General features: G+C 41.3%; 1 protein-coding gene across 2 annotated transcripts in view; it reads right to left on the bottom strand.

Annotated features, from left to right (window-relative positions):
- Positions 1 to 22,911: 22,911 nt before the first annotated feature.
- The window catches only part of ARP4 (actin-related protein 4), a 65,883-nt gene continuing 61,225 nt past the window's right edge, over positions 22,912 to 27,569 (bottom strand). For both annotated transcript variants that reach the window (XM_086490889.1, XM_086490890.1), the window contains exons 10-20: positions 25,695 to 25,748; positions 25,573 to 25,626; positions 25,433 to 25,493; positions 25,143 to 25,194; positions 24,966 to 25,032; positions 24,796 to 24,858; positions 24,650 to 24,712; positions 24,379 to 24,441; positions 24,194 to 24,258; positions 23,404 to 23,472; positions 22,912 to 23,328 (exon numbers count right to left, since the gene is read on the bottom strand). In XM_086490889.1, the coding sequence (XP_086347015.1) occupies positions 23,283 to 23,328; positions 23,404 to 23,472; positions 24,194 to 24,258; positions 24,379 to 24,441; positions 24,650 to 24,712; positions 24,796 to 24,858; positions 24,966 to 25,032; positions 25,143 to 25,194; positions 25,433 to 25,493; positions 25,573 to 25,626; positions 25,695 to 25,748 (657 nt within the window). In that variant the 3' untranslated portion in view covers positions 22,912 to 23,282. The remainder of the gene's footprint in view (positions 23,329 to 23,403; positions 23,473 to 24,193; positions 24,259 to 24,378; positions 24,442 to 24,649; positions 24,713 to 24,795; positions 24,859 to 24,965; positions 25,033 to 25,142; positions 25,195 to 25,432; positions 25,494 to 25,572; positions 25,627 to 25,694; positions 25,749 to 27,569) is intronic.

The following is a 27,569-nucleotide window of genomic DNA, read 5'->3' as shown; positions in this document are numbered from 1 at the left end:
AAGATGCAGCGTTCTAAGTTTCCAAAGGATGGTTCAGTTCGGGCCACATGCAGGTTGCAGCTTGTGCATAGTGATGTTTGTGGGCCCATGCAAACTCCGTCCTTGGGCAATTACCTGTACTTCGTGACTTTCATTGATGATTACTCCAGGCATGCATGGGTATTTCCGCTTAAAGCGAAGTTCGAAGTTTTTATGTGATTCAAACAATTTCTGGCTATGGCTGAAAATGTCTCGAAATGTACTATGGGCACCCTCCGTTCCGATCGAGGGGGGGAGTATATGTCTCATGAATTTAATGCATTTCTGGCTAGTCATGGGATAAAACACCAATGTACAGTGCCTTATACACCTCAGCAAAATGGTGTTGCTGAGAGGAAAAAGAGGTCACTGACGGAAATGACACGATGTATGGTCAAAAGTCAATCTTTGCCGCATTCTTTTTGGCTTGAGGCCATCATGTGTGCCACTTATGTACTTAATAGGTGTGCTATGAAAGCTTTGCAGTCTATTACTCCATATGAAGCATGGCATGATAGAAAGACTTCTATTGAGCACATGCGTGTTTTTGGCTGTTTGGCATATGCTTTGGTGCCACAAGTGCAGCGCAAAAAATTGGATGATAAGGCTGTCAAATGTATTTTTGTTGGTTATAGTGCTGAAAGCAAAGGTTACAGGTTGTATCATCCGCAAACAAAACGTATTCTGGTTTCACGGGATGTAGCGTTTGTGGAAGATTCTGTTCAACCCTTGATGTCATGTACTAGAGACAATAATGTAAGCTCACAGGACATTTATGACACTTTGTTGCCTCTTTTCAGTGGTGGAAATACAAATGTAAGTTCCAATGAGACAAATGTACAGCCTATGGGGGTTTCTGAAAATGTTAGAGATCAGCCTATTACTGATGCAGATGTACATGATGTACTTGATGCGGAAAGGGCTGAAAATGAGCGGGCTAGAGGTATGCCAAAATGGCCGGTGCACACTTTGTGTGAGAGTAAATTGGATGCACCTTTGTCTATTCGTACTCATTCAGGCTCTCGCCATGCATCTTATGCATCAGGTTATGTTTTGGCTGTGTCTAGTTGACATGATGTTGAGGAGCCTCTGTCTTTTGATGAAGCACAGAATTCAGAAAATTGGATGGCTTCCATGCAATCATAATATGATGCACTTATAGAAAATGACACATGGACTCTATGTGATTTGCCTCATGGAAAAAAGGCCATTGGTACAAAGTGGGTTTACAAGTTGAAACGCAAGCCGGATGGTGAGATCGATCGCCATAAGGCTCGACTTGTTGCAAAGGGTTATGCAAAGCAAAAAGGCATAGATTATGAAGAGACTTTTGCTCCCACTTGTCGTATGACTACTGTGTGTTTTCTATGTGCATCGGCAGCTCATTTTGGTTGGGATGTACATCAATCAGACATTGTTACTGCTTTCTTGAATGGTGACATATTTGAGAAAGTTTATGTAACGCAGCCTCGCGGTTTTGTCATAAAAGGACAAGAGGACAAAGTGTGCAGATGTAAGAAGGCTTTGTATGGGTTGAAGCAATCTCCTCGTGCTTGGTATGAGAAAGCTGACACTCGTTTGGTTAAACGAGGCTTTCGTAATAGTCCAACAGAAAGCACATTGTATGTAAAGCGTGAGGATGATGTATTTCTCATTGTGGTTCTTTATGTCGATGATTTGCTGATCACTCGACCAAATGAGAGACATATTGCTGAATTTAAGGCTGATTTGAATGCTACTTTCAAGATGAAAGATTTGGGACTGTTGCATCATTACTTGGGTATACAGTTTAAGCAGTGTGATGGTGGTATTGCTTTGTGTCAGAAAAGTTACATAGAGACATTGCTATGTAAGTTTGGACTTGAGGATTGCAAACCTATTGCCACTCCCATGGAAACAGGTTTGAAGTTGAGTCTACATGATGCTGGCGATCTTGCTGATGTCACTCTTTACCAAACTGCTGTTGGCTGCCTCATTTATGTATGCAACACGCGGCTAGATATTCAGTTTGTAGTCTCACAGGTCAGCAGATTTATGCATAGCCCAGGGTCTAAGCATTGGCAGGCTGTCAAGAGGATTTTCCGCTACCTTAGTGGAACTTTACATCTTGGCTTGTTTTATCCCAAGGGGGGATCATTGCCGCCAGACTTACATGCTTTTTCGGACTTAGATTGGGCTGGACTTACATGCTTTTTCGGACTTAGATTGGGCGGTTGTTTTGACACACGAGTGTCCACAAGTGGTTTTTGTTTCATGCTTGGCAGTTCATGTATATCATGGTTGAGCAAGAAGCAACCTATTGTGGCCACTTCGAGTTGTGAGGCTGAGTACAGAGCAGTCTTCACAGCTACGGTTGAGTGTGTATGGCTTAGACGCCTTATGGCTGATTTGGGTGTTGGACAGGACACTACCAACACTATCTACACTGACAACCAGAGCGCATTGGGAGTTGCGAGGAACCCAGTTTTTCATGCTCGCACAAAGCACATTGAGGTGCATTACCACTATGTCAGGGATATGCTCTCAGCACGAGAGATCAGCTTGGCTTATGTGCCAACACAGGACAACCTTACAGAGCTTTTCACAAAGGCATTGTCTCGTGAGAAGCTTGAAGCTTTCCGCAAATCTTTGGTCTTACTCCCCTTTGTGGACTGATCATGTCCTTAGGATATGGAACTTCCCTTTACTCATGTGCCAGCTCTCGTTCACTGCATCACTCCAGGGGGGATTTGTTACCATATACATGTGGTAGTGATGTGTGTGAACACACTAGGACCGCCGAGGCATTTTTTCCCTCTTTAGGAGGTTTTTTCCCCCGTGCATTGTATATATGCCCATCACTCTAGGGCTATCTATCTTTCCATTGCACATTAAGTAATACACTCTCTATTGTGTGCCTTGAGCTTCCTTCATCTTCTCCAAGCTGTGTGTGTTTATTTGCAACCCTAATTCCAACAGTAACGATCAGCCACTGTGGGCACCCATGTGTGAATGGGTCAAACTCTTATAAAAGGTCCATTTAAATTAAAAATCCTCATTCTTGGAGGTGTAAGCTAAAAGGTGCTCTTGCTCCATCTCTATCTCCTTCTCCTTCGTGTGCTCGTGTGTGTGTGTGCTCATGTGTGTGTGTGTGTGTGTGTGTGTGTGTGTGTGTGTGTGTGTGTGTGTGTGTGTGTGTGTGTGTGTGTGTGTGTGTGTGTGTGTGCGCGCGCTTGCGAGAGAGATAGAGAGAGTGTGAGAGAGCATTGTGGCGGCATCGGCGGAGGCAAGGCGGTTGAGCACGGAATCGGTGGCAGCTCCTTCTTCTTTGCAGCACAGGATCCTTCACAACGGAGGCATTGAGCATTGAATGACACACCATTGTTTCTTTGAGCTTGCTCTATGACTCTCTAGTTGTGTGCTTGCAGCCCTTCGAGGCTTGCACACAGTGCACATGCAAGTTCCCCACTGCCTTGCACATTAAGCTTGAGGAGTGCTCAGTGCTACCTCTGGAATCCTTTCTTCGATTGTTTTCATGCTTTTGTCTGAGTTTGTGTGAGAACTGTTAAGGACTGTAATGCACAGTTTTAACAAATTTTTGTAAGCGCTGTAAGTGCGGCATTGTACTTGTTTTTGTTAGATTTGTTAGATCTGTTGTGCAGGGTTAGTAGATCTGTTAGTTAGTGTTTAGACCAATAATGTGTAGTATACAGAGCGCAGTAGAGTAGATAGTGAGAAAGTTGACTATCTGTGAGTGTGCAGTTCTCTGTTAAACAGTGTGTTAGCACAGATAATTAGTGTTAATTAATTGTGTTAGTTGTGTGTTAGCTACAAGGAGGTTAGACAGAGTTAGACAGAGCTGTTGTGTGCACATGTGAGCTCAACACCCACGCGCAACATTATCCACTGAAAGTAAAGATTTTTTGAAAAAAGTGTTTTTAATATATATATATATTTTTTTTAATATATATATATATATTTATATATATATATATATATATATATATATATATATATATATATATATATATATATATATATATATATATATATATATATATTAATATATATTTTTTTAAAATTTTAAAAAAACACTCGGAATATCTGAGAAAATCAAAACAAAAAAAGGAACTAGAAAGAAAACTCAAAACAAAAAAGAAAATTAAAAAAACCTTATCTTAAAAGGAAGGATCGGGGTCATTTCCCTGAACCCGAACCAAATCCCAGGCCCACGCCTCAGTCCTCAGTCTTATGATATACTATACACACTACTTTATATATAAAGACTAGGATTTCAAGTGAAAGAAGGGTATGTGAGAGAAGTTCCTCAAGTCCTCCACCATTCCCTTTACACTCACCCTTTGGACTTACTAATTCTAACCCTCTTCCCACCTAGGAAAAGACTAGTTTTAGGATTCTCTGAGCTATATGTAACCTAATCGGGGGCTGTAAATCACGGCACTTCTCTCTAGCCAAGACGCTTGTTTTGAGCTATCACACACCATATTCTATGGTTTGGTTAAAAAAAGGGACCAAAAATAACAAAGAATTTGGGTTGTAAACACCTTAAAAAATAGGTGAGCGGCCTTCACGGGCACTCACCAACGCTTCTAGAGTGTTAAGGTCCATGCACCTATGCTCTAGTCATGTGCCTAGAGGACGAGCACATAGAGACTGTCTCTGTTTACACGGGCACTCATTATTCCTCCACCTTAGGCTCTAAGCCCTCAGCGGGGGCCCTCAACGGGAACCGAAGGTAGTACCACTCAGGACCCACATATTGCGTCTAGTGACTCTTCCTTTGACTATGACGTCATGGAGGGTTACCTGATGCCTAATCTTGATAGTTCAAGCCAAGACATACATGCCATGGGTCCACGGTTCGGGCCGAGCGTGCTTAGTTGCTTGAAGGAAACTTTTAGTAGAGCCACTCGCTCCAAAAGTGCAGCTAACTAGGTAAATGAAGGGGGTGGGAAAGTAAATTTTCCATTCATGACGAATGTAGACCCCATGCTCCGGGAGAGTGTTCATGTGAATACTCCATATACTCCATTCACTGTACCACCTGACTCTTCAGAGCTATTCCCGTCCGAGGTTATATTACCTGATGGTAGAAGCCATGTCGAAGTGCAAGAGGTTGAGTGATATATCCTTGCAGCAAGGGAAAAGAAAATCGAAAGCTTACGCAAGGCAGAGCAATGGAGAGAGCTTAAAGCAAAGGCCCCTATGTCAACATCCATGCTAGTCGAGCAATCGAGTGTTCCTGAATTAGAGACCATTAAGGATCAACCCATAGAGAGCCCATTGCATCTAGTTCAAAGGACACCCCTAGCACCTCAATCCTAGATGGAGCATTTCTAAACAAAAACTGGGAGTATGAACTACAAACGGAGACTTTAACCGACTTACACAAGTCACACCTATCACATGGGTTGGTTAGATGTCCTACAATCCACAATGGGTGCTACTAGTGTAGAGGATCAAAACAAAGAGTTTGTGAGGTCATCCATAGGGTTATTGAGCCGGAGAGATAGAACAAGGGGATCCACATGCCTTCAACGGGTCTCATGAGATTCTTGGATACAGGGAAGGCTCAGTAACCAACTTTATCGCAAATGCAGACTCCCTCAGTAAGCCCGATGGATCCTCCATATGTTGTTTTGCTAGGGGTCTCAGTACAATCTGAGCCCACAAGTGATAGCTTTACCATTCCAAGTTTAGCTCATCTTTCTCTTGATGACACCATGCCTACCCCAGTGATGGGCATGACAAGAAATACATTGTGGACCTTATTTGTTAGTAAAACACCGCTACATGGTAGCCCAATGCCTGCAACAATACCTACAAGTGTGTATCAATCATATACACCTATAGGTCCTTGTACTCATGTAGCTCCTACCCCTTACATTGTTTCAACAACTTATGCTCCACAACCACAACATCCAAGCTCCTATTTCAATGGGACCATACCAGCCACCACGTCTGCTAGGCCTAGGGCCACACATAGGAACTTTGGGCCACCATATGGCACGACGCCATACCAAACTTGGAACCCAAGGGCGGCATAGACACCAAGCCCAATGCCAATCCCCATTCGACATGCAGTCCCGAGAGTGCCTATCCCCACTATACCTACTCACTTAGGTGACTTGGCAACCTTCGCTCAAGCTATCGGTCGATCTATTGTTGAGAATATACGTAACACGCCTGATAGAGAGCCTGGCAGTACAAATAGCCAAGCTCACACAAAAAATTTAGTGGGGACGGGAATGTGAGAAAGCATAATGAAGTATTTGAACAAATATGCAATTCTCTAGGAGAACATAATGACCTACATAAGAGTAATGCTTTAAGTCTGACCTTAAGTGAAAAGGCTGGGGATTGGTATAGAACCCTAAGGGTGGAAGAAAAAATGATTTACCCCACTCTTAGGAGACTATTCTTGAAAGAGTACATACAAGAGGGAGTAATTTGGGGTGTATCATCTCAGCTCCAGAAAGCCCAAGGAGAGGAAGGGGAGTTCGTGAAAGACTTTATTAGTCACTTGAAGCATTTGAATTCTTGTTGTAATCCAAATGAGCGCTTCAATATTAACCAATTGCTTGATAGATTCATTAGGGTACTACGACATGAGGATATCTATAATGGCCTAGTCATTAGAGGAATCACCACTTGGGAAGCAGTCACCAGCAATGCGATCCAATTGGAGGATAACTTAATAATTCAAGGAGAAAGGATGTCTGTTAAGCCTAAATCTACTAGCTCACAAGCATCGTGTCATGAGCCAATGACCATAAATCCTATTGCTAAAGAGCCAAATATATTTGAGATGACTTTAGCAGATCTCACCAAGGCCATTCAAGAGAGTCTTAGAGACAATCATGCTTCGCAAAACAACCATATGTATCCAAGAAGGAAGCAACAATGGTGCCCAATTTGCTATGGTCCGCATAGTACCAGTGAATGCCCTACTTTTAGAGTAAAATTTAATGGAAATTGCAATGCATGTGGAAGGTATGGTCATCAAGCTAAGGATTGCATAGTATTTAAGCACGTGATGGCCAATAGACCAACCTTAGCATGGACGGACACACCTCGAGTGCTTGCATTGATGTCGGCCCCACCTCTTGAACAAACGTCACAACACATGGTCCCTAGGGCCGAAAATGTTGTTCAAACAACACCCTTACCACCTCCAATGCTAGGACCGTAACCACCACATCCGAGAATCACTTCTGTGAATCAAGTGGGTTGTGAGTCGTCTATTTCTTGTTTGGACTGTGAGGAAGATATAGACCCTAATATTGCATATGGGATTGATTCACTTGAAGAAAGTCCACAATACTACATGGAGGACTATTGGGGACAAGTCAAGCATGTCTATCAAGTAGTTTCTCTTATGGCATCAGGCCAGAATATCAATTACTTTGCCAAGAGACCACCGAGTCTTCAATGTTATGAGTGTGGAGGTGCATATCGTGTAGCCGAATGTCATATTAGATTACAAAAGAATGCCACACTAATGCAAACCAATCAAGCGAGCACACCTACAATGCCGATACTCATGTGTAATCGATGTGGCATAGATCATTTGATTGCCCAATGTCCTAATAATCCAAATGCACCAAAGATAACGCTATTGAATTTAATTGAGGTTACGGAGGAGCCAACACAAAGTATGCATGTAATACCAGTTAATGTACTCACACGATCGATGCTCCAAAACCAAAATTATGTTCTTAAAGAAAGAGACACAGCATCAAATCTCAGAAGAAGAAGAAAACACGGAGGAGGAGATCATAAAAAGCAGCGCCAAGTCAAACCCTAGTTCAAAGACCAACATAGGGACTAGTGATGACCCCGTATATATGTATGATGTTGAAGAGGATTCTAATTCAAGTGAAACCATGGAGACTATAAAGAGCACTAGAAAAGAAAGAAACAAGGAAGTTCGTCATGAGCCACAATGGCTAGGACCCAAGAAGAAGATAGGAACTTATCCAAACCCTACAGAGGAGATCGAGCGAGTCAAGAAATTAATGGGTTTGGTAGAAGAGACCCAAAGGGATCTAGAGTCAGCACCTAGGCAGATCCAAATTACTGACACAGCGTTCCCTACGCAAAAGCAACCTCACAAAGTTTATAGACCACTAGCCATACCTAGTGTCATCCAAGAAGAAAGTGACTTTAAGTCATGTGAAAGTGGACGTACTCCCTTGTTGTTGGAGAGAATGTTTACAGAGGGACTACCTGACCCTATTGAAGAAATGGAGATCCCATCTTCCCCACGTCTAGGGACTGAATCCCAAAAGGTGCCATTAAATATTGCCAAATTGATGGATTTCATGGCTTCAAAAGTTAGAACCACCATCATGTCCAAACTATATGGAGACCCCAAGCTATTCTTAGCTCTTCAATCTTTCCTCAATGGAGAACTGAAAGTTGGGCTACCACAATTTGCACAGATGGATGAAGCTAGGGAGATGCCTATGGAGGAGGAACATGACTTAGATCCACAACCCAACTTAAATGAGAACTCTGTTGATGTAATACATGTTAACAAGTTGGGAAAATACTTTGAAGGCGATGAATCCAATGCGACCATATCAACCACTACCAAGGGAATAACTATGAAGGGAATCCTTGATGGTGGCGTTGGGGTTAGCATTGTGACTAAAACTTGCTGGGAAACTATGGGAAGGCCTCACCTTGAGACCACAAATATAACCGTAAAGATGGCCAATGGGACTATTGTTAAGCCTATTGGGATGCTAGAAGACCTTGATATCAAGGTCTTTGGACACAAAATAAGGAATACCTTCATTGTTATGGATTTCTCTAAGCACACTATGTCATCTGAGATGATCTTAGGACGTCCTTTCATGAGGGAAGCAAAAATGGCGCATGACTGGTCTAAAAACCATGTCTACTTGCAGTTCCAAGATTCTGTCATTTGATTTGTCTTGTAATTGGTTGGGCACATCCTCTAGAAAACAAATTTATAATTGATCATAGATCTGAGACCACAGTTCACTCGGCTCCATTGTAGTATTGTTCCACGTGTAAAATGGACAGTGATGTTGGGGAAGATTCTCCTTATATGGATGCTCTACCTGGGATGACTGAGTCTGACAATTTGGATTGGGTCCACCTAGTAGCAACCATAGACACTTGGAGACATAAGGGGATGGGCTAGGTAACACTTGAGGGGGCTGAAATGCCACAACTCGTACCCTTAAATATGATAGGAGCAATGCATATAGCTTTTGATGACCTACAAGATGAAGACTTGACTGACATTGGAACCAATAGCGTCTCACAAGACTATAGCCCACACAATTCGGAGTCACAACATCAATTGGAGTTGACTCTGAAGACGAAGAATCTGAGTTAAACCTTGGGGCAAATATGGAGACAACCCATTCAGGGCACAGTGGTACCCTAGATGAAAAACTATCCAGGAGAGCAGAAGACACAAGTAGCGATTCATCTAGTGACTCTTCACTAGAGATCGGCCGTAATCAAAAATTAGACAAGAAGAGTAAGAGATATAAGAGGCGACGTTATCGAGAAAATGTGTGTGCTAGAATAAATTAAAAATTTTATCAATCACAGAATGACTTAATCATATAGGGGCATGTGATGCTCATCGAAAGTTGGTAGATAACTGGGGTGAATACCTTCAAAGAGTTATGTGTTGTACTCTACAACCCATTGACATCACACAGGTAGAGGCTACAGAGAAGCCAAAGTTGATCCGTACCATAAGGAGACGACAAATTGAGAGTTAGCTCAACAACAAAAGGAAGCGGATGAGAAATCACGGTCCACAGAACAACGAGACCCCACAAACTTACACCCTGCACCTAAACATTTCAAATCCTACACCACAGAGGAACGTAAGATTGTGTATACAAAGGCACAGAGGTCACCTATCAATGGAAGTAATAGAGTCTATGATGGTCCAGCGATTGTTAAGGAAATAGAGTTAGCAGACCCTCGTGAGAAGTCCAAACCTATTTTCATTATTGCCCAAGATCTGACAGAGACTGAGGAGTATGTACTTAAAGGACTTCTCAAGGAATTCAAGGATATATTTCCGTGGTGCAACACACGATTCCCATGCATAGCATGGCTAAACCAGTCCAGCAACGACCCTACCCACCAATGAATCCTAAGTATGCAAAGATTGTTCAAGAAGAGATTGAAAAGCTTGTCAAATGTGGATTTGTATACCCTATTGAGTACTCAGAACGGGTTTCTCCAATAGTTATTGTGCCGCAAAAGAAAGGGAAACTCAGAGTGTGCATGGATCTCAAAAAGGTCAATGCCACCACTAGGAGCGACCATTACCCCTTGCCATGTTCAAAACATGTGCTTGAAAGAGTTGCAGGGAAGGAATCTTATAGCTTTTTAGATGGGTACTCTGGATACAATTAAATCACTATTGCACTAGAGGACCAAGCTAAACCGGATTTTATAACCGAATTCGGAATGTTCACATTTTGTGTTATGGCTTTTGGCTTAACCAATGCTCCTGCTACCTTCCAAAGATTAATAAACACTGCTTTTAGAGAATATTTGAGGGAGTTTTGCAAAGATTTCTTAGATGGCCTTTGTGTTTATTCCTCTTGGAAAGAACATCTATCATGTTTACGAAAAGTGTTTGAAAAGTGCAGGTTGTATCGCATCTCATTAAACCCTTTCAAATGCCAATTTTGGGTTAAACATGGAGTCATTTTAGGGCATATAGTGTCCAAAAATGGGATTTCCACATATGAGAGCAAAATTAAAGCCATTGTTGAATTGCCACCACCTACAAACTATAAAGGAATTCAAAGGTTCATGGGCCATGTTGATCATTACCGGCGGTTTATTTTAAACTTTGCCGAGATAGCTCTTCCATTGTACAAACTGCTTATTGAGTTCCATTGGACCGCCGAGTGTGACCATGCTTATGAGTCATTGAAAAAGACCTTGACAAGCGCTCCCATTTTATGAGTGCCCGATTGGAATGTAATTTTTCATGTGCATATTGATGCATCAAACTTTGCTATTGGGTGTGTTCTAGCTCAACCAGGAGAACATAAATTGGACTACCCCATTAGCTTTGCAAGTCGTCAATTAAATGATACTGAGAGAAAATACACCACTATATAGAGGGAAGGTTTAGCTATGATTTACGCGTGAAGAAATTTCGTTACTACCTTCTTGCCAACAAGTTTGTTTTCTATGTTGATCGTCAAGCATTGTTGTATCTAGTAAATAAACCTTGTTCCACGGAAAGAATTACACGATGGTTGTTAATTCTTCTTGAGTTTGATTTTACCGTTGTAGTGAGACCTGGTAAAATACGTGTCATGGCGGATCATTTGTTTTGCATACCCAATGGTGAAGCCCCTATGTACTGGAGTCGATGATGAATTGCCCGATACTTCCCTATTCCTAGTCGAGAACATGCCTGAATGAATTGATAAGATTGTGAACTTTCTAGTTAATGGTTTTCCACCCAAGGAGCTTTGTAAGAATATAGCTCAAAAACTATTAAAAGAATGTGAACCTTATTCTCTAATTGCAACAACTCTCTACAAGCTAGGGAAGGACGATATTCTTAGACGTTGTGCTCGTGAGGATGAGTGTTTATACATACTACAAGAAGCCTACATGGGTATAGCCGAAGAACATTTCTCGGGGGAACTAACTGCTAGAAAGGTGTTGTAATCGGGCTATTGGTGGCCTACCTTATTCAAGGATGTATCACTTTTTGCAAAAGGATGTGATGAATGCCAATGTTACAAGATCACACAATGAAAGGATAAGATGCCCTTACATCCTATTAAAGTGACTCAACCATTTGAAAAATGGGGTTTACACTTTGTAAGCCCAATTAGTCCAGCAGCTCGTAACACTCAATCTCGATATATTATCGTTGCCCACTGACTATGTGACAAAGTGGACGGAAGCTAGGGTGACACGCAAGGTTGATACAAGGTCAACTGCCAAGTTTCTCTTTGAGAACATTACTACAATATTTGGTTGTCCCTTTGAAATTGTGAGTGACAATGGTACTCATTTTATAAATGGAGTGATAAAGGAACTCATGACAAACTTTATGATAGCCCACCATAAGTCCACGCCTTATTATCCACAAGCAAATGGCCAAGTTGAGAGCACTAACAAGACCTTGATTTCTATCTTGACCAAAACAGTGGAAGCTCATTGCACAGATTGGGATTTGAAGCTGACATCAGCTCTATGGGCTTATCGTACTTCTTACAAAGTGGCTACTACTAATTGTACACCATTCAAAATGGTATATGGCCAAGAAGCAGTTATGCCATGGGGATTTGTAATTCCTAGTCTACGCCTAGCTTCACAAGAAGGTTGGGATAGTAACCCTTTAGTTGAGCGTTTATATATCCTTGAAAGGTTGGACGAAGAAAGACAATTGGCTGTGCAAAATGCACTTGTGGAAAGATAGGAGGAAGAAATGGTTTGACTGTCATCTAAAGAACAAAGATATCAATGTTGGTGATAAAATCCTTATGTATGGAGTGCATGACAAAAAGAAAAAGTTGAAATATACGGGAAAAGGACCATATAGAGTATATGAAATCACCCCACAAGGCACCATTCGTGTGGAGACTCTTGATGGAGTTGAAACCATTGGATTCCTCAATGGGAGCAAATTTAAACGATATTAGGATCCTTTAAGCCAAGAGGAGCTACGTGCCATCCATTAAAAAAAAGGCAGCCAAGGCACAAACAGAATTGAAGAAGATACAAGCTCAAGCTGAGGCTAAGGAGCAATACCAACGCATAAGACACCGATGAGAGGAAATGATCATATCTGGGTGCCAAAATGTAAATTATGTTCTTACCTATCACCTGATCTATGTGAGTCAAATCCTGTGACGATAAAGCGATTGAAGATCGTGAGAAAGGAAAGATCACAGAACACTATACACCTGATCTGGAGCTAGTTTGAGTACCCAAGCGAGAAAGGCTTGTTTCGCTCAGCTCAACCATTGAAAAAACAAATGAAGCTTCTTTCTCTTCATGTAGTTCATATACGGAAATAGAAGCTTCGACACAACCTCCACCTACTATTGTACATATCCAAATAAACAAGAAAGAGTTTACACCTCCCTTTGTAAGTTCACCACCTACAAAAACGTTGCAAATAAAATCATGGGAGAGTACCTTACCACCCTTGCAACTAGATGAAATACCTAGGGTGGTCGAAAACTACTTGTCAAAGTTTTCACCCATAACAACTTGGAACAATTGGTTTCAAAAGATAAAGACATCATTCCAAAAGGTCTACCCAAGGAAGCAGGGAGTGTTTGTTGACATCCATCATTCACTTGCTCCCCTCTTAACCTTTTCCCCTAGCCTCTCAATCTCCCAATCTTAGGGAATGTATATAAGGCCTTATACTCACAAAAACAAAAACTAAAAAGTAAAAGAGCAAGAGCCACCAAACAAAAATCTGAAAACCTACAAGTTCTATATATGACACAAAATCATAAAAACACATTATGCACAAGGACACGACCTTTTGACATGACACTTATAATATTTGCACTCTAACCATCATCTATCTATGTGTGTACAGATATGGCTAGTATGCTAGAGTCATCCACTCCTACCTTGAGTGAGAGGTACCATCTTTACTTTTCATAAGCATTTCACATAGTCTACCCGGTGCTTGCATATGAATGGGATTTGGTAGATACGCAAGCGTGTGAGAGGAATTTCAAGGAGTTAGAATGGATGATACGTCTCTTGACCATGATTGATCCATACTTAGTAGAGGACGTCTCTCCGATTGCACAAGCTTACCCTCTTGACCAAGATAACTATAGAAGCCTAGTGACGTTCTTAGTAAACATTTGTGCCTGTAATGATGAGAAAGAGTTACATGATTACACGAAAGGCACATATGGTCTCACAGATGATGAATTTGTTTTTCTTGACGATGATGAGGATAGGGGTTTAGCTTTAGGGTTACCTCCCTATCTCTACAATATCATGTTCCCTTAACTCTCTATAGGGGGGGTGCAAATAATTAGGTTAGGGTTCCTTCCCACTGATGTGCCTCTTAGAGATATTCCTTGTGTTTTCTAGTGTATACAAAAACGTGTTGTTGTTGTTGTTGGAACTTCATGGAATCTTTCTCTCGTTCACTCTTCAAATCAAGCACGGTCATCAACACGAATAGGTGTTTCTTGACCATTAACATTGCCCCTTGTCTTTGTTTTTGCTTCTATGTTTGTCTGCTTTAAATGTGATTGGTAGCACAATATTCAGCACATTTGCTTAGATTAAACATTAGATCCTATATAATTTTTTGTCATAATCCCTTGTCTAGCTTAAAGAGTCAAGGAGTCTGACGAAGCTAGTTTGACCAAGTCATACGTTAGAGATCTTTTCTTAATAACATGGGGAATGCCTTCCTAAGAAGCAATGGTTAATCTAGGCTCTTAATCCGATTTAGACAACATTGTGTGCAATGTACTAGGGCCTCCTAGCAGGCTAAGTCACTATTGACCTTTAACTTAAGTATTATAAAGGGATTTTACTAGTGTCATGAGCCTGGGGAGGATAAAGTGTTATATGACCCCCCAAAGTTACAAAATTAAAATGCTGAAAATGAACAAAAAAAAAATCAAAAGTTCCACAATGTAAAATCTTAAGCTGGAAGAGAAATCCCAGCTTGATTTGTACTCCACTCACATGTATCGCCTATGGTACTAGAGCCCTAGAGGTTCCCAGTGTCACGCTTTTCCTTGAAAAGCAAAAAACCCAAGGCATACAAAATAAGCACACACATCAAAATTGAATCAATGTGAAAAGACTTTTGGGGGGTCAAAAGTTAGGCGATGATTTCATGAGAAATTCCTTTTATCGTAGTTCAACTACAAGGTCATCTAGGTATAGCCTCTACTCAGCCCTCGGACATGAAATACTTGGCTCTCACGATTAACCAGCTTAATTGACCAGAGAAAATTGAGAAGCTTGTCCATGGTATTAATAGTTGACCTCTAGTGCCTTTCGACCGTTAAAATAGCGACCCAAGACTTGTTTAGTTTTTTACTTTTATAACTGCTTATGTGTTGGATTACATTACAGTTTAATGTTTACTACTTACAAATTGTTTAATATTTTGTTGCCAATCAGTTTGTGTGCCTACAATTGCATATGCTTTTAATTGTATATGAGAATGCAGTTACTATGCCAATTTTGGTTGATTTTGGCTAAGGACATTCAGTCTCGAATGCTCTTCCACCTCAACGAACGGGCTTCATCTCAATAGCTTCCGAGGACGGAATCTACATCAAGAAGGGGGGGCATGTTAACCCTGAAGGACACCCTATCACCTTCGACGGACACATATTATTTATTAGATTGAGTCATGGACCGGGCTTGTCGGTCCAATAGGTGTGTAGGTGATCGCCAATGAGAGACGTACCACTTATCTTAATTTTACAATAGTTTTGCAAAGACCGGCCACTGTGCGCCCAAGTGTGAATAGGTCAAACTCTTATTAAAGGTCCATTTGACCTAAAAATCCTCATTCTTGGAGGTGCAAGCTAAGAAGTTCTCTTCCTCCATCTCTATCTCCTTCTCCTTCGTGTGCGTGTGTGTGTATGTGTGTATGCTTGAGAGAGAGAGAGAGAGAGAGAGAGAGAGAGAGAGAGAGAGTGATCAAGCATTGCGGCGGCATCGGCGGCGGCAAGGCCATTGAGCGCGGCATCGACGGCGGCTCCTTCTTCTTCGCAGCACATGATCCTTCACGACGGAAGCATTGAGCGGTGAGTGACACACCATTGTTTCTTTCAGCTTGCTAGGACTCTCTAGTTGTGTGCTTGCAGCCTTTCAAGGCTCGCACACAGTGCACAGGCAAGTTCCAAGCCTCTAACACGTGCAGCAAAGTGCACAAATGGATAATATAATGTATATTTTTATTTTATATTTTTTCACTTTTTTTTTTAACGAATGATAATAAGCAATATGCATCTTTCACCTTATTTTTTAAGTGTGCTTTTCATAATATATAAACCATTTGTATTTATGTATGTACAATGGATCGTAAAGTTTTATATTAAAACACAACAAAAGTTCCATGTGATAATAAGCACTCATGTAAACTTACTCTCCATAAATCTCATCATCCCCTTAACTTAGCATGCCTTCGTGCCTCCTCACCTCGTTTTTTAAACCAAGAGATGTTTTAGGTTGAGAGTGCAAAACCGTGTGATTGTAAGCACTCATTTAAACTTACACTCCATAACTCATCCTCCCCTTAACTTAGCAGGCCTTCATGCCTCCTCACCTTGTTTCCTAAACCAAAAGATGTTTTAGTTTGAGAGTGTAAAACCCAAAAAAAAAAAAAAAAAAATCCCCATCAATGTCTACTCTATTAATGACTGTGATTGGCAACTTTAAGGGGTTTTATATTTTTGTTTTTCTTAAACTTATGTAAGGTTCTACTTACATATTTGGAAGCAATTTCTTTTTCTCCAAGGGCACAAATCCTATGCGAGTCAAAGCAAACGTCCTTATGAGCTCACACAGTCGCTTGGCCGCACTTGAAATGATGACCAGAGTCACATTCAACTAACCAAGCTAGCTGCTTTGGATAGAGGCACAAAATAACATATTAACAAGTGATAAATCATGAGGCTACCCCATGGATGAGAGAAGAACGTCTCATCTAAGGTTTTGACATTTTTTGCCTCCCAACCTTATAAAGCTAAAAAGGTAAATATTTGCCTTCTTACAATTCTTAGTGTTTTTCTCCTCGTTTATTCATTTCAATTTTACAAAAACTATTATAGAAAATTACCAAAATACCCCTCAAATTTCAAAAATTCCCAAAATACCCCCAATATATTTGTCATAAATTCCCAACATGCCCTTCAAATTTTGAGAGAGAGAGAGAGAGAGAGAGAGAGAGAGAATGGAGTCAACCATTAATAAGAGATGATAGCCGGCCCCTTAGGTTTCATTCCTTTCAGCTTGATAAGTTTGCAGCACGGACGAGCGGCAAGCGGATGACCTTTCAACCACAATCCTCCCTTGCACATTATATAGTAAAACTCCCCCTATCGATGTTTCTATTGTACACATTGAGTTTACTCCCCAAGGCCATTTCATGACGTGGTCGTTGAAAGTACATAAGGTTCATTATCATGTTCTTCTGAGAGCTATCATGTTCTTCTGAGAGCTTTTAATAGCCAAGATTTTCCCTCGTCCTAGGCATGCCCTCTGCTAATAGCAAGGCACAAGTAGTCCTAGGCCAATCCTCCGATTGTTGCTTGCACCCGAGCGTCCATATTAGCACTTTGCTCTCTTGTATAATTTTTGCGAAGCTTGCCACCTCAAGACCTCCTTCAAACACACGCCGGTTCCTTGTTTTCCATACATTATGAAGGAAGAAGTACCTGACGATTTGAGTGTTGATGAGGATGGCAGGACCACTTGAGTTCTTCCCTCCAAGGAAAAGATCAGTCTTGTAAAACCCAATTTTCCATGTTCTTTGGACCCACTTGCATATCTTCCCTGCGAGGCCTTTGATAGTTGGGCAATCCATGAAGAGGTGGGCCAGATCTTCACTAGCCAACCTGCACCTCAAGCATCGTTCTGACCCAATCAAAGAAGTAGAGGTTGATCTCCCTTTCAAAGAACAACATTAGGAAACATATGGAACATTAGGAAACATATGGCCTCCAAAGTCCATATGTTTCCTAATGTTGTTCTTTGAAAGAAAGATCAACCGCTACTTCTCAATGTTGCATTTAGAGCATGAGGCATGTTTGAAGTATCTCTAATGCCTTTTTAAAGTAACCGTGGGTGACCTTAAGACGTCCTTTTTACCCTTTATGTTTTAAAATGCTTGCTTTAAGAGTGTTCCTTCATCACTTATCCTCTTAGGAAGACTCAAGCATAAGAACCAACAACCGAAAGTTAGTCAAAGAATGATAGGCTTTCAGTTCCCTGTTTGTGCAAATTCTTTATAAGATCTGCTTGCCCTCTACCTTGCGAGCGGGGAGAGGGGGGCACAACACTAATTGATACCTCCTTTTTTGGAGGGGATCTATGGTAATAGATCGTTGTTGATCGTGGACCGTCTGATCCATTTGTAGGAAAAATATGGATTGGGCAAAGTTTGACCTCATGACCTCCCTATCACGTAGCATAAGTCTCACCACTATGCTAGCGCACATGTTTTGTTATGTGAGGAAAAATGTAGCATGATATTAAGTGGCACATCCTCAATCCTAGTTCATGTCGAGTTTTTATTGAGTTTACACCAAGTTCACATTTAGTTCACACCTCCAAAATGTAGTCCACATACTTTGGAGAGCACTTACATGTTTGCTTGAGTTCACTTAGTTTACGTCTAGTCTAGTTGACATTTGATATCAACGGTTGTGATCTTCACCGACAAGCGACGCTAATTTTCAACCATAGAACTCTAAAATTCAAGTGTCATTCAAGGGAGCGCGGAGGGTGGTGGGGAGGAGGAGGCTGTGGTGCGGGTTTGGTGGCGGTTCGTCTCGATGGGCAGGGGCTAGGCCGTGGAAGGTGCCCCTCCTGCTTCGGCGGCACAACGCTTATACTGCTTGGTGGACCTGGAGGATGTGGAGTCGGATGGCCTTGCTTTGGCCCTGATTGCTTGGTACTCCATGTGACAGATGGGTTGTGAATCTCAAATGGTGCTCATGTCGATCTCCTAGTCTGGTTGGATGATGTGAAGGGTTGTGGTGAACTCCTGAGGACATGTGAGAGTTGTCCGTCGTCTCGGTGGAAGCCATCGTCTTCCTCCTTTGTGTGTTGGGGCTCATGTCAGGTTATTTTTTTCACCCTTAGGGTTTATGTTTAGTATTTTGGTGCTTTTCTCATGTGTTAGGGAGTCATGATGGGGAGTGGCATTCTTCTGTGACTTGTGACAATTGATGCATGAGATAAGCAGGCCTTATGAATATATGGGTTCATGTCTCCTTGTTTGGGTTCCCATGGCATAGTTTCTCTGCATGGCTCTCTCGGTGAACAATATGTTTTTGGTATGATACAGCTCACGTAAGTAAGGTAAGCATTGCTTTTTTTTTTTAATCATGTTTGTATCAAAACATATAATACAGTCCCCAAAGAGTTCGCCTAACTGTAAGGCTTTGACCTCTCAACCTATGGGTTATGGGTTCAAATCCCCCGTTGGGTCACCTCTAGAGGGACACCTTGTGCTCACCTGGTGTTCATGTTGTTAGGGCTCTTGCCGTTGGACACTCTAAGTGCATCCTCCTCCACTAGGTTACTCGACGAGGAGGTTCCTAGCTGGTTGCTACAAGTTCTCTTTGTCGTTCTCAGCGTGTGGTGCATGGTGATGCGTACATGTGGCTCTTTCCCGATGGTAGGCGGCCCTTGTCCCGCGGCCCTTGTCCCGACCATCTTTCATGGCTAATATTTGGAAGGGATAAGCACCTCCCTCTGTGGGCCCTCTAGTGTACTGAAGAAACAAAAAAAAAAAACGCATAATACATTTTGCCACAAAGCTCTTCTAGCTATAGTGTATAGAACGTAAAATGGTGGCCTTACTACTCAAGGTTGATTACATTTATACATGTTTAAAAGTTTCCAAGGATAACAATAGTTAAACCAGCCTCAAATTTGAACGGTGACTACTTTCATTTTGAAGGCCATGAAGAGACTCCCTTTCCTTTCTACACAAATATTAATGGGGCATACAACTTATTTTTTAAATTATTCACAATTCTTTTTAAAGGTAGCATTTTTCCTAGCCCTTCTCTAGGAAGATAAACCCCCTGGGAAGGGTGTGGGTGTTGCATGCAACCTTCTCATGCACATCAGAAATGTGTATGGACTCTTCTCTATTGGGCACTAGTGAATCTAATACGAAACTAAATGAATTATAACTGCACTCTTAGCCTACTTTTGAAGGAACAAAATTCTCACCTCAAGTTCAAACCCTAGATAAGTCTCAATTGTATTGAACATCCTAGAGTTTTCTTCCATCTTGTATAGTCAAAACCTAAGAAAAAAATAGTCTCAAAAATATGAAGAGAGTGCAAAATTAAATGGGCTTGCCTTGTGCCTAAGCATGAAAACATTATTTTGATCCTCTTATGTTCTCTATTCAAGTCTTGCCTCCTCCACATTGCCATCCTCCATCGCAAACAAAAAGGTGTCAAGATGGTAGAATGCAAATCAATAAGGTAGGAAACATGTAAGTCTTGCTTCAGCAGCAATGAAAATCACAGTAACAAACATTTCATCCATTGCTAAGGAGAAGATGATAACTTTTTTTTAAGGGGCAATTACCAAAATACCCTTATAATATCTTGCAATTCTCCCTCAAATTTCAAAATTTCCCAATACACCCGATATATATGGCCAACAATTCCCAAAATGCCCTTCAATTTCTCCAAGTTCCCAAAATACCCTTCATTAATCTTGCAAACATCTCTAAAGATGATTTTTTTTCAAATCTGTGGAAGTATTGGTTGTCCCTCAATAGAAGATGATAGAAATACGATTTTGATTGGTAGTGTGTATTCTTAAGATGAAATTGTTCATTATTTTTTGACACAAATGCCTCTATTTGTGATCTCATTGGTGAATAGTTCTTCAAGACATTTATAGATACAAGTACCTTGTCATAAAGATCATACTATGCAAAAGTCAGGGAAGATCCATCCCAAAATGATACAAGAGTATATTAAGAATTTTTTTAATTTGAAAGGTATTTTTGGCCCACAAATCCTAAGGATATTTTGGTAATTTTTTTCTTTTTCTAAATAATCTCGATAGATGTCAAGATGTGTGGTGTGCATGAGTGGGGTATGTGTCCCCTCTTCGAGCAACTCAATAAGAAAAAAACAAATAGTTGATTAGGTGTGATAAAAATGGAAAGCAACTTTAAATGATGCAACACAACCTCTCAAATGGTCCTTGACATCTTGCTTTTTAATAGACATTTTGTGAGCAACCTGCAAGAAGGCCCACACTAAAAGTCATGCAAGAAAAACGGTATTAAAGGCCCCAAATAGTCTAGACTAGCCTTGCACCTAGAGACTACCGTTAGAAACGATCGGCTTCTTCAGTCTCTCATAATTGAAAACACTGTTTTTTATCATCGTCTCTATTCAAATAATGTCTGCAACTTTTTCAAATCATTCAAGTCTGAAAGATACCAAAAACATAGATTAATAAAGTTTTAGTCTTGGTTGAGCAGCAATGCAAACAAAAATAAGAAAAATATGGTAGTTGATTAGTGAGTGCTAAATTTCGTAAACCAAACCTTTGAGACCGTACCTTTTAATAACGGTTCTCGACATCTTACATTCCTTTTCACATCTTGTAAGCATCCTGGCAAGAAGACAACAATTTTATCTATTTACTTATATTCAATGTAAGAGGGTACCACACTAATGACTCACAAATTTTATCTACTTACTTTCACTGTAGGAGGGTACCACACTTACGACATACACGAGGAATAGTGTTAAAGGCTTTGCAAAAGTGATTCTTTCATACAAAAAAACATGAGTGGGAAAAAAAAAAAGCCAACACGAGAGCCCAACCGAAGATGGGAAGTGAGCAAGAAGCTTTCATGGCACAAATTGTACTTGCTGGAAAAAAAAATTGTTGAAAGCAAATGGATATTTGATGTCACCTTCTGGTTGAACACATAAAAGTCTTGCAGCAAAAAGAAGATTCCTTTGGAGATCTAGAACTTGTCGAACTCGCAAATTTCCCCGCCCCAAAAAAAAGACACACACGACACATCTAGACAACCCAAAAATATTTAATGTAAAGTTTTCAGAAATTGGTGTAAAATAGGCACTCTAACAATCCTTTTACATGCACGATGTAAAGGCTGAAGGGACTTAAGGATATGCCATACTATACAAAAGAATGTTGATGTTGAACATTTATTGCTGGTGACTACAGAGAGCTTCTGACTTTCATGAAATTTGTCCCCTCCTCAAATGATAGATGGAAAACACGATCTAGCATTTGACAGCGGATGAAGGTGTTCTTACTATGTTTATCAACCCTCATGTGAGCACATATCTTGCAAACACTACGATTCCTGCTACAGGTTACCATATTGCATCAAATGAATGTAAGGGAGCGTGGTCATACAGAGGTGGGAAAGTTGCCTTTTACAAATGATGGTCCTACATATAGGGTAAATAAGGGGCCTTCAACCCACACAAATGACATCACGATTGGTTATTACAAGTGAAGCCCCGAGCTATGATTATCCATGGCAAGGGTTCTCAAGCATTTTGGCATGGTGCAAAATATGCAAGATTTCACATGGAGATGGGAGCCTTGAACAGCACTTAGATCATCCTCGGCATCAAAAGATGTTCTTTAAGTTAGCACACCATGGGAAGGTCCTTAGCTTTTAGGTTATTCACAAAGAATATTTGATGTTCCATGAGCCTCCGTCCGATACCCCATCATTACCAAACACTAGAATACATCCATACTCCTTTGTAACCTTTCTTTTATTGAGCCAATTGCTATGACAAATGAGTGCCCACTAGTGGCTTTTTTTTTTATGCACGCCATTTCATCCACATCTTGGTTGAACCAGTCTATGTACCAAACACCTCATTGTAACCACATCAATGGATCATCATCAACAGTAAGGTAGAACTCCTTAATTATACAAGCATTAACTTTGCAGGTGTTTGTCCCCTCTTAACCTACAATGAGACCAACAATGATATAGATGCACATTCTCTCTCATGGAAGTTCTGTATGGTGTATGAATGCCTATATCATACATATACACCATACTCTACGACCGTACAAAGCAAGACCCCATACGATATTAAATACTGTTTAAGAGAATTTTGAAAAATACATCATACGAATCTAAACCATATGGCCATATGACATAAATTGTAATATATTGTATTTTGAAACCGTGCCATACTTTACCGGACAACCGTACATTGACAACCCTGTTTCCTCTATACAAAGCATGGCCAAGCAAGCCACAAACTCAATTGCAATTCCAACGGGGATTAAAGAAACCCTCTTTTGCTGTGTGCACTTTGAAGAAACTTGGTAAATTAACCATAGCAATTATATTATACAAATCCACCCTCGTCTTCCTTTTTACATCTCTTTTCGAGATCATACTTGTGGCATGTAGTCTATCCCTGTTGCTGAGCTTTGTATACTCTCATTGTTGTTTTGTATATCTCCTCCAAAAAAACTGACTAGCCCTTCAACAACACTTACGGGCATTTCCGTTGTACATAAGATGGCCCATGTTCCTCATACCTAACAACCACATTAACTTTGAAAAATGAGTGACAGGTTGATGCATACATCAAACGCTGCATCAAAAGTACTCACTCTGCCTTGGAGAACCACATTTGTTGGAACGACCCTAAGGACGCTAGTATACTACCGCCAATCCAAACACTGCCAGAAAAACAATTAAAGATAAACTTCCATGAATCTAATTACAGAAAAAAGCACAATATTGCTAAGACAAAGGCGTTAGCCTCAATATAGTGTAGGTGTCTCTACTATCAAGCTCTAAAACAGTAGTTCTAGTGTTAAAAACCCTTCTAGAATGCACTTCTGTAGATAATATTTGCTCAAGCAGATTGCATCTTCTGATTCAATGATTGAATATCACAGTCAGCAATTGGCATCATTAAGCTTGTAAAATCAATCTTGTAGACGATCGAGAGCTGCGCCCCCCCCCCCCCCCCCCACACGGCCAGGGCAACCCTATCTCACGTAGGATCTTCAATGAAACCCTGGAATGGGATCTATGGTGGGCAGAACTTTGTGCAGATCTCGATCGACAACCCTCAAAAAGTCGTCCGTGTTGATTTCCCCGCGCACTGCCCAAGTCTCACACCAGTGTGGGTTTGCTTGTCCAACCCTCCACTTCATAGCTGTAACAAGGAAAAGTAAACTTGGACATAAAAGTAAACTTGAACAGTCAGACTCCATCCAACGGATCCCCGCAATCGTAAAAACGTGACCAAGTTCTGCATCAACGATCCCACCGCTTGGACCCCACGGTCTGTAGCGTTGAGCCACACCCCACCCCACCCCCCCTTCTTACTGGTGGTGGTAGTTTATTTTTAGTTTGACCTGTTGGTACTTTAAATTTTCGTGTGACAATTACCTGAAGCGCCTTTCGATCCCATTGCCGCTGGCAAGAACCTTGACCCTGGCAGTGTGTGGTGCCTCCTGCATAAATTGTTGAAACATGTCTATTACCCGAGTGCTTGGAAAAAACAACAGCTTCAGATAAGCACACATCATCCCATTTCCTCAGTGACTGCAATGCCCGAAATAATGCGTACGTACCTCGGTTAATTCTTTCTCTAATCTTTCCTTCAACTGTTGCATTGCAGCAGTTCCCCCTGCAAGCTACCAACCCCCAAACCATATTATAACACAACCAGATTTTTCAACAGTGGAAAACCGAAGACGGGCTTGAATTTTTAAGAAAACCCATCAGAAATTTAGCACCTTTTCCACCCAATGCATTCATTCCCTTTCCTCTCTTTACATACAGAGAGAAAAAGCAGAGCATGCTCATACAGACAGAGGGACAACTCAAGAAGAACCAACTTACAAGGATGCTACTAAAAAGTTCCCTTCGTATATCAACATCGCATTTGTTTATACTCTCTATCACCTGCCACAGGATGGTTTAGTCCAATGGATAAGCATCCAGCTTAAACACACACAGATTCAATCAAATACTCCACCACTGCTGACCATTTGAGGGACACCTTTAACAGATGTAAATTCCGCCACTGATTTTTCCATGCCCAGGACAGTCTGAAAGGGAGTGATACAGACCAAACAAGAAAGCACACATCACTCATTCAGCATATCTGATAAAATGTCCATGTATGCCAAGCTGAGTGTGTTAAGACAAAATTTACCTGAATCAATGAAGGATTAAACAGTAACTCCGGAATTTTGAAGCGATCTGAAGCAACTTCAATCATCCTGATAAGTCTCACGTTGTTAAATAGAAGAACGCTTTTTGCTTGCAAATAATGTGGATGAACTAAGGTTTTTCATCTGCCCACTAAACGAATCTACATGCAAACACTTACTCTCCATCTGGAAGTTCATATGAGGTTGTGGGTATATTTGCATATGCACTCTCTGTAAGTATTCAAACAAGAAAGTTTCATCAAGGAACCTCAGCCACATGATTCAAGCATTAGATGTGCTAGAACTGAAGAAGGGAAATCCAAGTTCTGTAAAACAAATGGTGAGGAGGTAAATTTTATCATTAGTTAAGAGGTTTCGACAGAGGTCTAGTGGCGCTGTACAGAAAATGTCCTTCATTTGTAATCCTTGTACCCCTTCGTTTCAGTGTCTACAAGGTATGTTGACATACCATCAAAACTTGAATCAGGCACACGGCAGACAGATTCTTTAATATCAGCAGCAATTTGTCTCTGAGAAATGAAGCCGATATGACACAATCAGGTCCAAGTAGGATATTGTGATGAACCAAAAAGAGTCTGCCAACCAAACCTGCATATATTTGTAGTAACTCTCCGTCGTATTTGGAAAATCTAATTTAATCACCTGAGAGCTCATAAGAATTAGATAATTAATGTCTGCAAATGGACAAATAATGTACATTGACTCTGTACCTCAAACTCTCCAGCACGAACTTCCTTCCTTTTAAAGGAGAAGCGTGGTCTCACCTACATAAAGAAACATGTTTGCTGATTAAATTTTTTGATTGATGGTCATCTCAACGTTTAGCCGCCTCATCTTTTCAGCAGCTTTTAAACAGTTTGCACACTGTTGAAGTATTGTGAAACGTATCCATCATAAGCTTACTTGGAAGTTGGAAGTTCATGCAAAGTGAGAACACATAAAATCTTTGGCACTTCATTCTTTTTATTTTCTCTACGGTATAACATAGGTATCCACATCCCAAGTGCCATAATGCAAGGAAGTCGTTGGCAGGGTCTTAAATACTGTAGAAGGCTTATTTCCACATTCACCGCGTCATAAAAGATGGGAAACCTGTAATATGCAAGCACATAAAAAGTGATCCCTGCTCATCTCTCACTATTTTAGAGAAAGGGTCACAGGGTAATCCTATTCCTCACAAAACATGATACTTTGGCCTTTTGACACACATCAAAATAGTAGATACTTTGATCTGGAAGGGGTAGTGAAAGGTCTTCCATTGACCCATTAAGAGCGAGTCTGGGAGCCCAGATTGTGGGAAAGGGTCAACGGATGACCTTTCCCAACTGTCAAGAGTCCAGGGATGGCAAAATCAGAGTGCAAGAGAGTGGCATCGCACTGTAGTGAGAGTCAGTGCAGATTCTGAATGCTGACATGGGGGTCACATCTCGGTCGCTGATGGCATTCTGAGACCTTAGATCAAGTATGGGTTCATCTCATGCGTGCATTGAAAGTATGTAGAACAAGCTGCACAAAGGGTCCAGTTTTGAGCAACCTGGTTACCACGTTCGTTATCATATAACGTTCTTCATGATGTAACCATAGGGCGTATTTGTCTGTTCGGGCCGAATGCCACAAAACACTTTTTTTTTCCCAAGAAAAAGATCCTTCTATTAGTTAATAAAACTGCCCATAGGGCTACAACCACCTCTACTAGAGAGGGCAACAGCAATCATAAGGGGAGACTCTCCCGATGAAAAAACAGCATATGTACACTGAGGCTAAATCAGGAGATGGTAGGAGAGCCACACAGGTGGACGGTAGTGCCATCTGAGCCCACCCTGGACCATGGTGAAGAAAGGCCGCCATATGAACCAGAGTGTCAGGCCTCTCTCTTACTACACCACTCCTGTGGAGTAAGCTCTATAGCAGGCTGGAGTGTAGGTCTACCCCCGTGGATCACTATCATCTTGCTGGTGGAGGATAGCTCAAACTGTAATGCCGGGCCCGTGAGAGTGGACCAAGCAGCTAAGTGTACTGTCATGCTGTGGAAATAGCTGGCATCAGCCAGAAGGTTCTGCAAATTGGTAAAACTTCATCTCCATCTTTCTCTGAAGGACACAATGCCAAACTTGTTGTGCCATAGGGCAGTCCCAAAGACAATGACGCTGACTCTCCACAGGGTGGCCACAAGTTGCGCATGCTGCCGAGAGACCACTATGGACAAGCAGCTCCCCACTACTCTAGCTCTATGTGCAACCAGCCACTGGAACAAAGTGACTCACCGCGGCTGTCTGGCATCCCACCTCGCCCAAAAAGCTGACAAGAACTCAGCTACAAGACCCTCCTCCTGCCAATGAGGTGTTGCAGCAGGACGAGCCTCTCTCCGTGCTGTCAGTATGTGACGTCCCAGTCGAACAGTGTACTGAAAGAAAGGGACACCTGGATGGTCGGCTGAGGCAAAAGGGTCCCACCAAAACCACTCTCCAGGATCCCACTACACTAGTGCCAGTGGACAGATCTCCCAAGCCCACATCCTCTAGTGGTCAGTCTCAAGAGCTGTTGGGTCATGATCTATGACACAAGTCCTCCCACAGATCCCCACC

The sequence above is a fragment of the Adiantum capillus-veneris genome, chromosome 19 (genome assembly GCF_014529385.1).
Source record: "Adiantum capillus-veneris isolate H3 chromosome 19, ASM1452938v2, whole genome shotgun sequence".
NCBI classification, from domain to species: Eukaryota; Viridiplantae; Streptophyta; class Polypodiopsida; order Polypodiales; family Pteridaceae; genus Adiantum; species Adiantum capillus-veneris.
Note: the sequence above shows the minus strand (reverse complement) of the source record. Positions and strands in the feature narration are given on the sequence as shown.